At 36.5% G+C, this 13,482-nt stretch overlaps 1 protein-coding gene across 1 annotated transcript in view; it reads left to right on the top strand.

The window, feature by feature from the left end:
• The window catches only part of LOC113060528 (calcium permeable stress-gated cation channel 1), a 44,958-nt gene that overhangs the window by 12,852 nt on the left and 18,624 nt on the right, over window positions 1-13,482 (top strand). Inside the window, exons 2-5 of the mRNA XM_026229510.1 lie at window positions 7,230-7,498; window positions 10,459-10,538; window positions 12,491-12,578; window positions 13,171-13,208. Of these exons, the coding sequence (XP_026085295.1) occupies window positions 7,277-7,498; window positions 10,459-10,538; window positions 12,491-12,578; window positions 13,171-13,208 (428 nt within the window). The 5' untranslated portion in view covers window positions 7,230-7,276. The remainder of the gene's footprint in view (window positions 1-7,229; window positions 7,499-10,458; window positions 10,539-12,490; window positions 12,579-13,170; window positions 13,209-13,482) is intronic.

Genomic DNA, 13,482 nt, shown 5'->3' with positions numbered 1-13,482 from the left:
TTGAATGAAAACGTCTCAGGTTACGAATGTAACCATGGTCCCCCCTGAGTAGGGAACGAGACACTGCGTCCTCTAGGGGTTGCTATGGGGAGTGTCTGAAGCATACATTGAAAAAACACCAATGAGTTGGCTAGCGACAGCCTCTGACGTCACTACCGGTGCGACTATTAACAGGCACCGGGAGAACACGTCATTCACTTGTTCGTCTGAAGGATGCAGTGTCTTGTTCCCTACTCAGGGAACCATGGTTACATTCATAACCTGAGATGTTCCCTTTCAAGGGAACTTCAAACTGCGACCTCTAGGGGTCGCTATGGGGAACAGTATACCCATGCCGCCATGCTGAGGGGAGTGCAGGCCAGAATCATGGCAAACACTAAGTACCAACTCTAACATTTTCATGTGAGTTGCCCCTGGGACGTTTAGACAACTGTCTGTGACAGTACCTATTACGGCCGAAGGCCTAAGCTACATACTGAGCTTAATTGTTAGGGCCTCAGCCCGGTGTAGAGCTGAAGGCTTGAAATTAAGAAAGATTCCTTTAACCCTCTGGATACGCGTTAAACGACTCCACCATCACCAGGGGATCAAAGGGTTCCTCAAAGGATCAAAGGGATCACCTGAGGCAGCATATACAAGAACACTTCCTTAACTGCCACCTCTACTTCCCGCTTGATGCTTCGAGATGGACCATTACCCCTATGTTGTTTGGGCTCAGACATGGACCTTCTTGGAATGAATAATCTGAAAGCAGCGGAGCGCGCCTTTGTCTCCCTGAACTTCTTGATTACCATCTCAATGGAAATAACAAAAAGTTCAGAAGGCAAAACCTGAACATCGAGAAGAAAGCTTTTTCTTTCTTCCCGATGTCTGCCAGGTTCATCCACAGATGTCTCTCTGCTACCACCATGAGAGCCATAGTCCTGCCCCTGGCAGAGGCAGCCCGCTTGGTGCAGTGTTCAGTGCATTTCGGCTACCTGACCAGGAGAAAGGCCCTTGCCTCTATCCAGGTCTCTTAGCAGATCAGTCTGATATGCTTGAAGCACCACCATCATGTGTAATGAAGCCACAGCCTGACCTGCTTCTGCATGTGCCTTGCCATTTAAGCAAGATGTATTTCTTGAAGGGCTTAGATGGCAAGGAGGGAGATTAAGAGACGGGGTCTCCCCCACAGAAAGAAAGCTCTTTCTACAGGGGGAATTTTTCTCATAGCCGCTTTTGCACATTGCCTCGATGTTGGCACAACCCTTATGTTGAAACCATTCGAAGGCTCTCCTGAGCTGGAGGTCTATGGTCAGAAAGATAACGCTTGTTGGGATCCATAAACTCCAACAGCTCTACATACGCAGGGCAGGAGGATTGAGACACATTGTCTAAACGCTTGCTAGTAGTCGCCATGATAGACAGAAAAAGATCACTCTTACCAGAACAGAACAGTCAGTGAAGACGAAGAAGAGAATGACATGCGCTCCCAGTGCCGATTTATAGTCGCGCCTGTAGTGACGTAAGAGGCTGTCGCCAACTCGTTGTTTTTTTTTCAATATATGCTTAAGACATGGGTCATGACGAGGTGTTCCCTATAGCGACCCCTAGTGGACGCAGTTAGAAGTTCCCTTGAAAGGGAACCACAAAAAATCTGTTACAGCAGTAGCCTGTACCTCTCTGTTTAGGAAGCAAGATTACTTCCAAAACACACTGAGTGAATGCAAAAAGAATGTGACACTGTGACTCATTTGTATTCAGGAGCACTCAGGATCTGAGAGCTGATTTGGAGGAAACAGAAATCTAACCTACATTCAGAGTAAAAGATGCAAGCCTAACACAAACAAGAAGTACTGTGAGAATAAAAGCATGTTGAAGCTTGAATCACTGATCTCTCCGCTAGAGACATTAGACTCTGATATTGTATTATTAAAGGTAATTGTTATTTTCATGGGGGCATAACATTTTGATCTTTATCCTTGTGATTTGTCAAGTTTCATTTAATAAGTCGATTAGAGCTCACAATGTAATTTATGTCTTGCCTTTTGCTGTATCAGGTCTTTCTCCTTTTTTCATACATAATCCAAAATCATGTGCTTGCTCAAGCAAGTAATGGGATTTGAGTTGACAAATGGTTTTACTGTGTGGACAAATACTGTGGTTGATTCATGTGGTTTAGATTTAGGGCAATCAAATATTTAATTCTAGCCCCAAAGGCATCATATATTCATGTATGTGGTCCAAATGTCCAACAAAGAAGAGAATAGCATCATATGATTCTGGTTGCATGGTGTTGTGATATTATTTTTAGTTCTTCATTACTTGTCAGTTCAGTAATTGACAGACATTTGTGTACATGAGCAAAATAAATTATTTTCTTAAAAAATCAAAAAAAGAATGTATGCCAGTATATTTAATATTGTGAAATATTATTGAACTTTTAAATAATAGTTTTCAATTTTAATATATTTTAAATATTATTTATTCCTGTGATGCAAAGATGCATTTTTATTAGCATCGTTACTCCAGTCTTCAGTTTCACGTGATCTTTCAGAAATTATTAATAAAAGCTGAGATATATGTAAATATATATAATATTTCTCATATATATATATTTTTTATTATTAGTATACAGTATTAAATTAGACTTCAGTATGAATCATATACACTGTATGTATTTTACAATCCTAGAAAACACTTTTCATCGCAAATGTTTCCAGATAGTGATCTTGATACATTGATATTAATTTATGATTGAGATTTTTATTTTGCTATTTTCAAATGTCAGCATATGATGAGTTATTTAGTGTAAAGCAGATCCTTGATTTCCTTTGCACTGCACTGAGCTTGAGCAGCATTGTAGGGTTTGTTTGTACTGGACACTTGGCAGGAAGCTCTTGTTGGGTTTACACCCAATGATTCTCTGCTACATGAGAGGTGTCTTTGTGTCATTTTTTCAGCGTTTCATCAGGCACTCAGGTGGCTTTGGCTCTTTGCATCTCCAGCTGCTCACCCCCACAGCCATGGGACTGAAGATGCTAATGTGTTTCTTCTTTTACTCATAGTCTTTTCAAGTAAACTACAAAACAAGCACCTATCAAAACGAGATAATACTTCATTTTGAGGAATATGATATGACATAAATAATGTTATCATGTATTTTAATAGGACATCATGTTGTTTATGTACAGCATTAGGACTTTAAAGTATAAAATCTGTGTATGCACGTTTAGAGAAAGAAATTGCTTACTTGTCATAATAGTTATTTCTTAACCCGTGATATAATTTTTATTTTATTTCATCCTAACCCATGGCCAGAGGATGAGAGTCAGACTGTAAATCAAATTCTTTGTCTGAGACAGTGCAGCGACCTTGGGTGCTATTGGTTATTTGTTTGTGCTGACAGCAAAAGAAGTGAATTATGTGGGATGTTGCATTATTTATTATCCATCGACAAGATCTTACATACTGGTTGATTACTGTAAGACCCTATTTAGATACCAAGTTTTATCATGTAAACTTGGTTGCATACTTGACTGCTAATATCACTGTATTTTAAGAGCTAATCTGTAACTGTAAGCTTAATGTAAAGATATAAAAATGTTAATAGATTTAAAGCTCCAGTATGTGATTTTTGACCACAAGAGGGCGCATTTCCAACAATAACAAAGTGCAAAGCTTGATGACGCTATGAAGCAGGTGACGATTTTTAATGCGTTTTCACCATAGCAATATATCTAAATTGGATAAACGAATCATGATCACGGATGAGGTAATTTATTCGTTTTTGTATTACCTGTATATCTGATCGTATTATTTTATGTCATCATAATTAATGAACTGCAAGGAACGTGAAATGTTATACTATATTATCCCGTTACAACTTACAGCTATTTGTTAAATGATTTGTTGGGTTAATGTTAGTGCATTAGTGCAGTGTTACGTGTTTATGGTTAATGCCTTGTTGTTTAACGTCCTCAAACCAATCGTTCTACAAGTAAATTTGAATGAACATTTGCAAGTAATGACTAAATATATTTTTAACAACACATATCCGATTGTATTTAATTGTACTGCCATAATCTCGGTCACCACACATGATAAAAATCCTTACCTTAGTACAAAGAGCAATATAACTTTGTTTATAAGTGATATTATTGACAGTTGCGTGTGTTGCAGGGAAACACAGATACATCCTCACTGGAATTATCAAATCCAGATGAGACCTGGACCATCTTTACTGTAACTATTACGTTAATTGTACAATAACAAAATAAATAATTGATTTGCTTACCTGTCTATCAATACACTCGCAAGAGCAGAGTCTCTGTCAAGTCCAAGATTTTCACGCAGCTCTCTCCATCTCGTAAACGCCTGGGCGATATTTATCCTGGTTTTATTCCTCCGTTTGTCACACAGTCTGCGTGTATCCGAATATGGACGCTTAACGTTTTACTGGCACTTCAATACTCACCAAAGAGTAATCGTGATCCATAACAATGACAACCAAACCATACGCGCGGCTATAACATAACCACCACTTCCGCATTTGACCATGTGATATTCCGGTGTGGTGGAACATCACATGGTCTACACTGGAAACAAAGTATAGAGCGGACATTGCGTCACTGAGAGGCGACATTTCTTTTCCGGGACGGCCAGTTATTTAAAATTGGAATTTCACTGAAATAAAAAATCTTTGGAGACTTTTGAGATATTGTAAGGACACAACTGGAGGAAATATATCACACTGCAAGTTATTTTCGGATATTTTATTACAAAATTCCTACATATTGGAGCTTTAATATATTAGTGCTATGTTGTATTATATGTGCAATATCACACAAGTATGGCTGTATATCAGCACTGCTGGTATTCAGCAGCCATATTGCACTGCTACTTATCAGTCCCTCCAGAAAAAACGCGATTATGCGATCGCCTGATTTAATGCATAATCAGCCAAAGGCCGCATATTTATGCGGGTCGCATTTTTTCAAATACGCCGCTCTTTTGCCGCATAAATTGTCGATTTCAGAAAGAAAATATGCGGAGCAAGCATGATTTCATAATCCCTGTATTTTCGTTGCAAAAAACTCACATATATATTATATATATATGTATATATATATGTATATATATATATATATATATATAAATATATATATATATATATATATATATATATATATATATATATATATATATATATATATATTAGCAGAAAGTTGAAAAATGTTGCGTTGGTTTACTTCACACAAGTAAAGCGCCATTTTCCCCATATTGCCATGGGAACCTTATGAAGTGACTTAATTACGTGACATGAACATCATCTGCAAACCCTGCGGTGAAACCAGGGTGAAACTTGAAGCGCGCAAATCATTCTTATTTGCCAACAAAAATAAGTCCAAAAGAACGCACAAAGCAGTTTCTCAATTTGTTACATGACAGTGGAGCTAAATTATATTGCGAGAACTTGCGAAAACTGCGGTTTGATGAAATAGAGAAAAAAGGTGATTCCCTTTTAAATAATCTTTTTGAGATTAAACATCAACTTTTTTCGAGTTGATGTTTAAAAGTTTTGATACCCTCAATGAAATTAACTTTTCAAAAGATACACTGTACACAGTTGTACCTTTTAGGAACTAATGTGTACATTGACTTTATTTACCTTGGACACTTTAGGTAAATTTTGAAATTTTGAAAATGTACCGTCCCAGTGACAGCTTTTATACTATTTCTTCTGAGAGTGTACTAGATCATCTCAAGCCGACATAATAAGGTTTTGTTGTGTGGAATTTTCCTGATTCTGATTCTGATAGTGTGTTTTGGTTTTATTTTAGATGGCCATCTGATTGACATTACACACAACAAGAAATGACATCATCATTATAACTAAAATTACCTTCTGCTTTCTCTCTCCCTCTTTCTCTTAACAGTGTTGATGATAGGTAATAGGAACACATGCACTAGTTGTAGCATGTTTAATCTGAGAATATTTCAAAGATAAGATTTATTAAAGTCAACGTGTTCCTGCATGACTTGAGATGATGGACATCTTAAAGTGATTTTCTGGGGATTAGCTGACTGATGTAAAGGCTAAAAGTGTGAGTTGGGAGATGTTTTTTTATTTTGGTAACCAGGCACATCATTATCTGTAATATCAACAGACTAGAGAGCTGGGTTTGTTTGTTCTTATTAATGTAATTGAGGCCAATATTCATAAAGATAAACGAAACATCTGTTAAACTGAATGAAAGTGGTGCTTTGAGCTACCCCAGTGTTTGTTTAAAGGTTTAGAAATGTTTGTTCGAATTTTACTGTTGTCAGCATTTAATGCACAGTGCTTTAACTGCTAAACCTGAGCACCTCAGAAATGTGTGGACAAAATCACAGAATCCAGCCATAACAATTGAACAGGGCCTATAAAAAAATAAAATAAAATTCACTTCTTCTTCAACTTTAATCCCTTTTTTTTTTTTTTTGCATTTGCATTTGTGTATCATTTCACTATATGAAGACACTCCACATGAACTTCATCTCACAACACAGAAACACAAAGATCTTCACTACAACCCTTCAAAAAAAAAAGGAATAACTTTAAGAAAGTGTGACAGAAATATATTACTATTGTTCAGTAGAATATATTCTCAAAAGCAATACAATTTAAAGTACAGTTTAATTTAAACAGTAAACCTCTGTTGTGTAGCAATTTGTTTGCTAAATTTAATTTGATTACATTTTAAAAATGATTTTTTTTTTTTTGTATTCGTGCGATTACCAGTGTTTTTGATAATACATTTGCATTAAATCATGAAAATCAGAAACCAGAAAGAAATTTAATATATTAAGACACAGAAAATAGGGGCACTGTTATTGTTACATTTAACAATATTAAATTGTTTATATTTTGTAAATTCAGTTAATTAGACATCTGTTTTAATATATTTTGATACATATTTATTCCTGTGATGCGAAGCTGAATTTTCAGCATCATTTATCCAGTCTTCAGTGTCACATGATCCTTCAGAAATCATTCTAATATGTTGATGTGATAATTAATAATAATTTATTATTATTTAGTTGCAAAGGCACTGGAAGTTTTAGTTAACAGTAACTAATAGATTGAATAATTTTGTATTTTTTCCAGTAGTTGACATCATCATTTGTCACTATAGTACATTAAGTGTTATTATCTTTTTGAACGTTTCACCTGATTAATTTGATAGTTTGTTGTCGTCCCTCCTCAGTGATGCTTTGACAGTTTGAAGGGCTTCCTGAGACTCGTGCCACAGGCATGGCGGTGCGCTCCGACCCGTTGGGTACGTTTGAGTCCTGGCCTGCAGGCGGTGGCAGTTCTGTGGAAGAGCTGGACGTCAGGAGTTTCCTGGACTCACTGATGGAGGAGAACAGCACAGCGGAGAGATGTTATCGCTCTCACTCGCGCAGCAGCGTCCTGCAAGGCCTGCCCTTCGGAGGAGTCCCCACCGTCCTCGCCATCAACGTCGTTCTGTGGCTGGTACAGTACAACATATTCAAAACATTCTGCAGCATTGTTTAGCTGCAACTGCATGACATGCATTTAATGTCAAGTGCATCTAACATATTTTCTTTTAGTATTATGATTAAGGGTTATTACTTCTAACAGTTATGAGAATGTGATTTGTGTTTGACCTAAAAAGTTTAATAAAAAATAAATAGTTTCCATAAAATTGGGCTCGGATGTCCTAGCCCTCATATTCAGTATATTGTATTTCTCTGTATTTACTAGGGGTGTAACGATACGCGTATTCGTATTGAACCGTTCGGTACGACGCTTTCGGTTCGGTACGCGGTACGCATTATGTATACCGAACGGTTCGTTGGAGTAATTAATTATATTTGAAAAAAAAAAAAAAAGAGAGAGAGAAATATAATGATATGCGTTCAACAAGGTAGCCCAATAACCCAAACAACGTAACAGGCAACGCCCCTGACACTCCCGAAGAAGAAAAAAACACCATCTTATATGTTTATGTTAGGCTACTCAGCAGGCGCTCGCTCACTCAGTACGCGCTGAAGGCTCGTTGCAAAATAGCCAATGCGTTTAACAGACTAGAAATGAGAAGATCCTCCAATAACCAACAGGTCTGGTGTTTGGGTGCACTTTGGATTCCCTTTAAGCTATAATGGTGATGGCAAGAGAGTGGTGGATAAAAAAACAACGGTATGTCGCATCTGCAACATGACAGGGTACACCAGCGGGAATAAAAAAAAAAAAAAACACCAGTACTATCTGGGAAAAGACGAAAAAAAGGAGAAACATGCACGCAGCAAACTATCCCTGCAGCATTTAGACACTATAGCTTACAGGGAATCCAACCCAAACACCAGACCTGTTGGTTATTTTAGGATCTTCTATTTCTGGTCTGTTAAATGCATTAGACATTTTGCAACGAGCCTTCAGCGCGTGCTGAGTGAGCGAGCGCCTTAGGGGCCGTTCACATATCGCTCCTAAAAACGCGTGGAAAACGCTAAGCGCGTCTTTCTCCTCCTTTCCAAAGCGCTCGGGCAGAAGCGCTCATGAGGCGTCTGTCTTTGCTAAGCAACAATGACGTGCTCTCTCCATGAGACGCGGAAATTTCAGCGAAGGATAAATGGATTTGCAGCTCTAAAAATCGCTTGCAGTAGCGCTGCTACTAAATTTATTTCAAAATTGCAATCCATATACAACTATGATCAGCTGATCCTTCATCTTGGCTGAGCTCTCAACGTTGTTACGGGAAAGGATGAAGCTGATTGGTTAGTTCTTGTCACATGACCCGCGGTGCGCTTGCGGCATTCTGAAAAGTTGAGATGTTTTTACATTTTGCTGTATCTAAAACGTATCGAACCGAACCGAACCGAACCGTGACATCAGTGTATCGTATCGAACCGAACCGTGAATTTTGTGAACCGTTACACCCCTAGTATTTACATAATAATAATAATAATAATAATAATAATAATAATAATAATAATTAATACTACTACTATTATTTTAAATTATTAAATATACATTATATTTATATTATTACAATACAAAATATTGGATTTTTTCATTCATGAGAATTTGAGAGAAGAGTTTGTCTAGTTGTCATGAAAATATTGTTACAATGTAAAACAATTCAACTAATGACAAGTTATTTGATTTTGGAATAAAATATGACTCTGGCTCTTTCCCATGGCACCTATCTGATCTATAAAAGAGAAAAGTTTTTCTTTTTCATTTAACTCATTTATGCATGTCTGTACAATCTAAACTACACTTTTGTTCAACAGTTTGGGGTCTGTTTTTAGTCAATGTTTTTGTAAAAATACAATAAAAACAGTTTAAATAACAGTTAATAATATTTAAATATTATTATAATTTAATATTGTAAGAAAATGATACAGTTTGATATATTGTAAAAAATATATTTATATAAAGTATATTAAAGTCTTTTTTGTGACATGATCCTTCAAAAATCATTCTTATATGGTTATTTGGTGCTCAGGAATGATATATCAATATTATTATTATTATCAAAGTTGTGCTGCTTAATAGGTTCTTGGTAAAAAAATAAAATACAAGTACATTTTTTTATTCTCTGATGAACAGAACATTTAAAAGAACAGCATTTTTTTTTTTTAAATAGATTTGTTACATAATATTAACTTTGCAATTGTAACATACAAATAACATAAGAACTGTAACAATGTAAAAGTCTTTACTATCACTTTTGGTCAAATCAATACATCCTTGCTTAACACAAGTATTTTCTTACTGACCCCAAACATTTGTATCGTGTTGCATATTTGAGTCAAACCTAACAATCAAATCAGTTCAGTTCAAAAACCAGACTTAAAAGAATGAATTGTTTTAAATTCAATTACAAACAGCAGAACTGTTTTTGCAGTCATTTTGGTGACGCTTCTGAGGCAGAAACCACATGCTTCAACCACTAAGTTTAGAACAAGTTGCTAACCAGCATCCGGTGAAGCTCAGCAGAGACCTGTAGCTTCCCAGCAGTCCGTGTTTTAAGTTGTCTTGTCATTGACTCTTCCTTCCCGAGTCATTATGAGCACAAGTGTGCATACAGACATCACCGCCTGTTAGTTTCCAAGACAACCATTCACCCCGCCTCTCTCAGGCCACAGAAATGGCTAATTATCACTGCTGCCCAGGGCTCTAGTGAGTCAAGTGCTTGCTTACACAAATAGGTTGTTCTTACTCTTTTTTTTTTTCAATAGCTTTGACACATATTTAAAGTGATTTAATGGATTCTGGGTGTATTCTGGATTAATTGCATTCTCTATATGAGCATGATGTCAAGTTATATTTCACTGTGCACATCATTTACTAACAGTTTCCATATAAATTAGTACTGTTTTTTTTTTGTTTTTTTTTTGCATTAAGGCCACTCTAAAACTCTTGAGCATGATATGTGTGCTGATATAACTGTGGTTTGGTGTTTCTAGTTCCTGCTCCTGATCTTCTCTTGTTTGAGGAAGGCAGCGTGGGACTACGGTCGCCTGGCTCTGCTTATGGAAAACGACAGGTATATCATCTCAGAACTGTTTACTGATTGAAGAATGCATTAAGATGTAAATAACTGAACAACTGTGTGTGGTGTTTGAGTGAACTGAACGCTTAGCAGTCAGTGTGAGATCCTGGTGCCACCTGCTGGTTTATATGGTTATATATATAGTATATATATATATATATATATATATATATATATATATATATATATATATATATATATATATATATATATATATATAGTGTGGAAATCAAAATTAGAGATCTATGAATATTAGATTTTTTTATGAAATATTATTCATCTTTATCTCTCAAAGTGTGAAGGAATATTAGCTGTGGGTATACCACTGTTCTACTAGCATGTTTAACAAAATAACCAAAGAAAACCAAAAAAAAAAAGACTAAAAACTAAAAACAAAGTCCATTTCTCCTCTCTCCACACAACATGCTCCTCAGCAAAGGTGAACCTAGCCTTTCATATTTCTGAGAGGTTTGGTCACTGCAGAGTGCAATATCAGTCCGACTTCTCTTAAACACGCTGAGACCGATCCGTACCGTAAGAACTGAGAAGCTCTGTATTATCCTGTCCTCTCATGCGTTTGTCTTACGTGGACGAGTGGTCTTTTTGGGGGACTTGAACAAATTTCTTGAAATTCCAGATTTGGAATGACCAGCTTCTCGTGCAGTGGCTGAAATTTATATCAGTTCTTTTTCAAATATCTCATGTATGTTTTTTATACTTTGTTTCTGAATACAATTAATTTGATATGCTTATAACTGCCCTTCTACTCCTGTCAGGATAACTTCAAATAGGACCTTGAAATTTAGAAGATTATAGGTTCTCTAATTTTGTTCTAATAATGTTTTATCTCCACTGTATATATGTATTATATGTGTCACTTATTTATTTATTTAAGCATTTTATTGTCAGCGCCATTTCATTTAAATTTTGCTTACATTTTCAAGAAACCCATTGTATATATATATGTAAATATAAAAAAACACTGTAGTCCCCATGAGAGCAGTGGGTGGAATTGGATCATAAGTTTTAAGACTTCTGCTGCAGCAGCGCAGCTTTATTCTGCATCAGCATGTAGCATTAAAGTCTCTGTTAATGTGAATTTGCAGCTGATTCTCAGTGTGTATATTTGTCTACACTCACAGTAATAACATTATTAAGTCTACACACACTAGTAATGTACCTGCTTCTTTTCATTTCCTGTAATAGACCTGGGTGGAAATATTGGCAATTTTCTGATCTTGAGGCTAGTTTTGGATCTGGCGTTGAGTTAGTGCTTTTGGGCCTTGCACCGATGGAAGCTGGAGAGGGACATTTGTAATAGAGCAGGCTTCATCCAGTGATGGGACTAGGGCTAGTTGTTTTCTATCTATCTATCTATCTATCTATCTATCTATCTATCTATCTATCTATCTATCTATCTATCTATCTATCTATCTATCTATCTATCTATCTATCTATCTATCTATCTATCTATCTATCTATCTATCTATCTATATATATATATATATATATTTACATCTATCTATCTATATATATATATATATATATATATATATATATATATTTACATCTATATATCTATCTATCTATATATATATATATATTTCGTATGTGGCTATCTGGGTCACACTTCAGATCAGGGAACTTATATATTTAAGTGTTTTCCCTCAGTAAACTCCTAATTTGCTGCTTACTGATGGTAAGTAAGGTAGTTGTTGTAGTAATTATTTTTAGATACAGGGTAGGGTTAAGGGATCTATAATATGGCCATGCAGAATAAAGCATTAATATGTGCTTTATAAGTATTAAGAAACAGCCAATATGCTAGTACTATGTATGCTTATAAGCATGTTCCCTAATCTAAAGTGTTACCTATGTTAACAAATATAAAACCACAATGAGATGCTTTCAACCTGTCAGTTTTATTGTTTGTCTTTGTTCTGTAGCTTGACATCACTGTTCTATGGAGAACAAAGTGAGAAGGAGAAAACCCCGTCAGAATCCAGCGCATCAGACTCGGAGACCAAGGACATGGTGAGCACATCAAACACATGTTTTGTGGTTTGATCGTGCAGAAACAGGATCTTTGTTGGAAGTTACCACACCTGGCAGTGAGAAAACCCACCGAGCCTTGTCCTTATCAACAACTCCTCTGCTTAGAGAGGAATAAAAGCATGAGTACAGCTAATATATTGTGTTTTAATGTCATCAATCATCTTTACGGTGATGCGAATTTACTACTGCTGTACCTTAAACACATACAGAGGCAAAAATAAAGTTCAATCTGTCGACATGGATTAGTCAGCCGATGTTACGAAGAAGAGCTGATGTCATATAAAAGAGCCTGTGCACTTAGACGCTATTTTCTTTTATGCACACTATCTGTCCATTTATATTCTGACCTCACTCTGTCTCCTTTTATTTTATGTGCAATGACGGTTCAAGTCATCACAGCCACGTTAAAGATATTGCATGCATTTGCATGGCTTTTTCCACTTGTTACGTTATCCGTGTTCACTTAAAAGACAAATGATTCTCACAGATGCTAAGCTATCCAGACACCCTCTATATTTTTTATATGCCAGATCTTTTTATGACATGTTGTCTTCCCTGCCTCTCTTTATAGGGCTTCTGCTCCTGGCTCACATCCCTGTACCACATGAAGTAAGTGTGCAAGGAGTGCGTGGTGATGTCATCAACCAGTGTCCTGTTTGCTCGTGTTATATCTCATTAAGAAAAGAAAAGCACAGGGTGAAGGTAGACTGGGCACTTTGCTGGGCACGCTCAAAGGCCTTTCAGAACTGTTAACCAGACTCTAGTCTGGTTAAACTGAGAGTGAAACTGAGAGTTTCCTCGCTCTGTGTGAGGCGAGGCCGGAGAGGGGTGTGTGTGTTTGTGTTTTTGTGTGAATGAGGGTGCCTTGTAATCATAAAAGCCC

This window comes from Carassius auratus, chromosome 42, assembly GCF_003368295.1.
Source record: "Carassius auratus strain Wakin chromosome 42, ASM336829v1, whole genome shotgun sequence".
NCBI lineage: Eukaryota > Metazoa > Chordata > Actinopteri > Cypriniformes > Cyprinidae > Carassius > Carassius auratus.
This window is presented reverse-complemented; position numbering and strand designations above follow the sequence as displayed.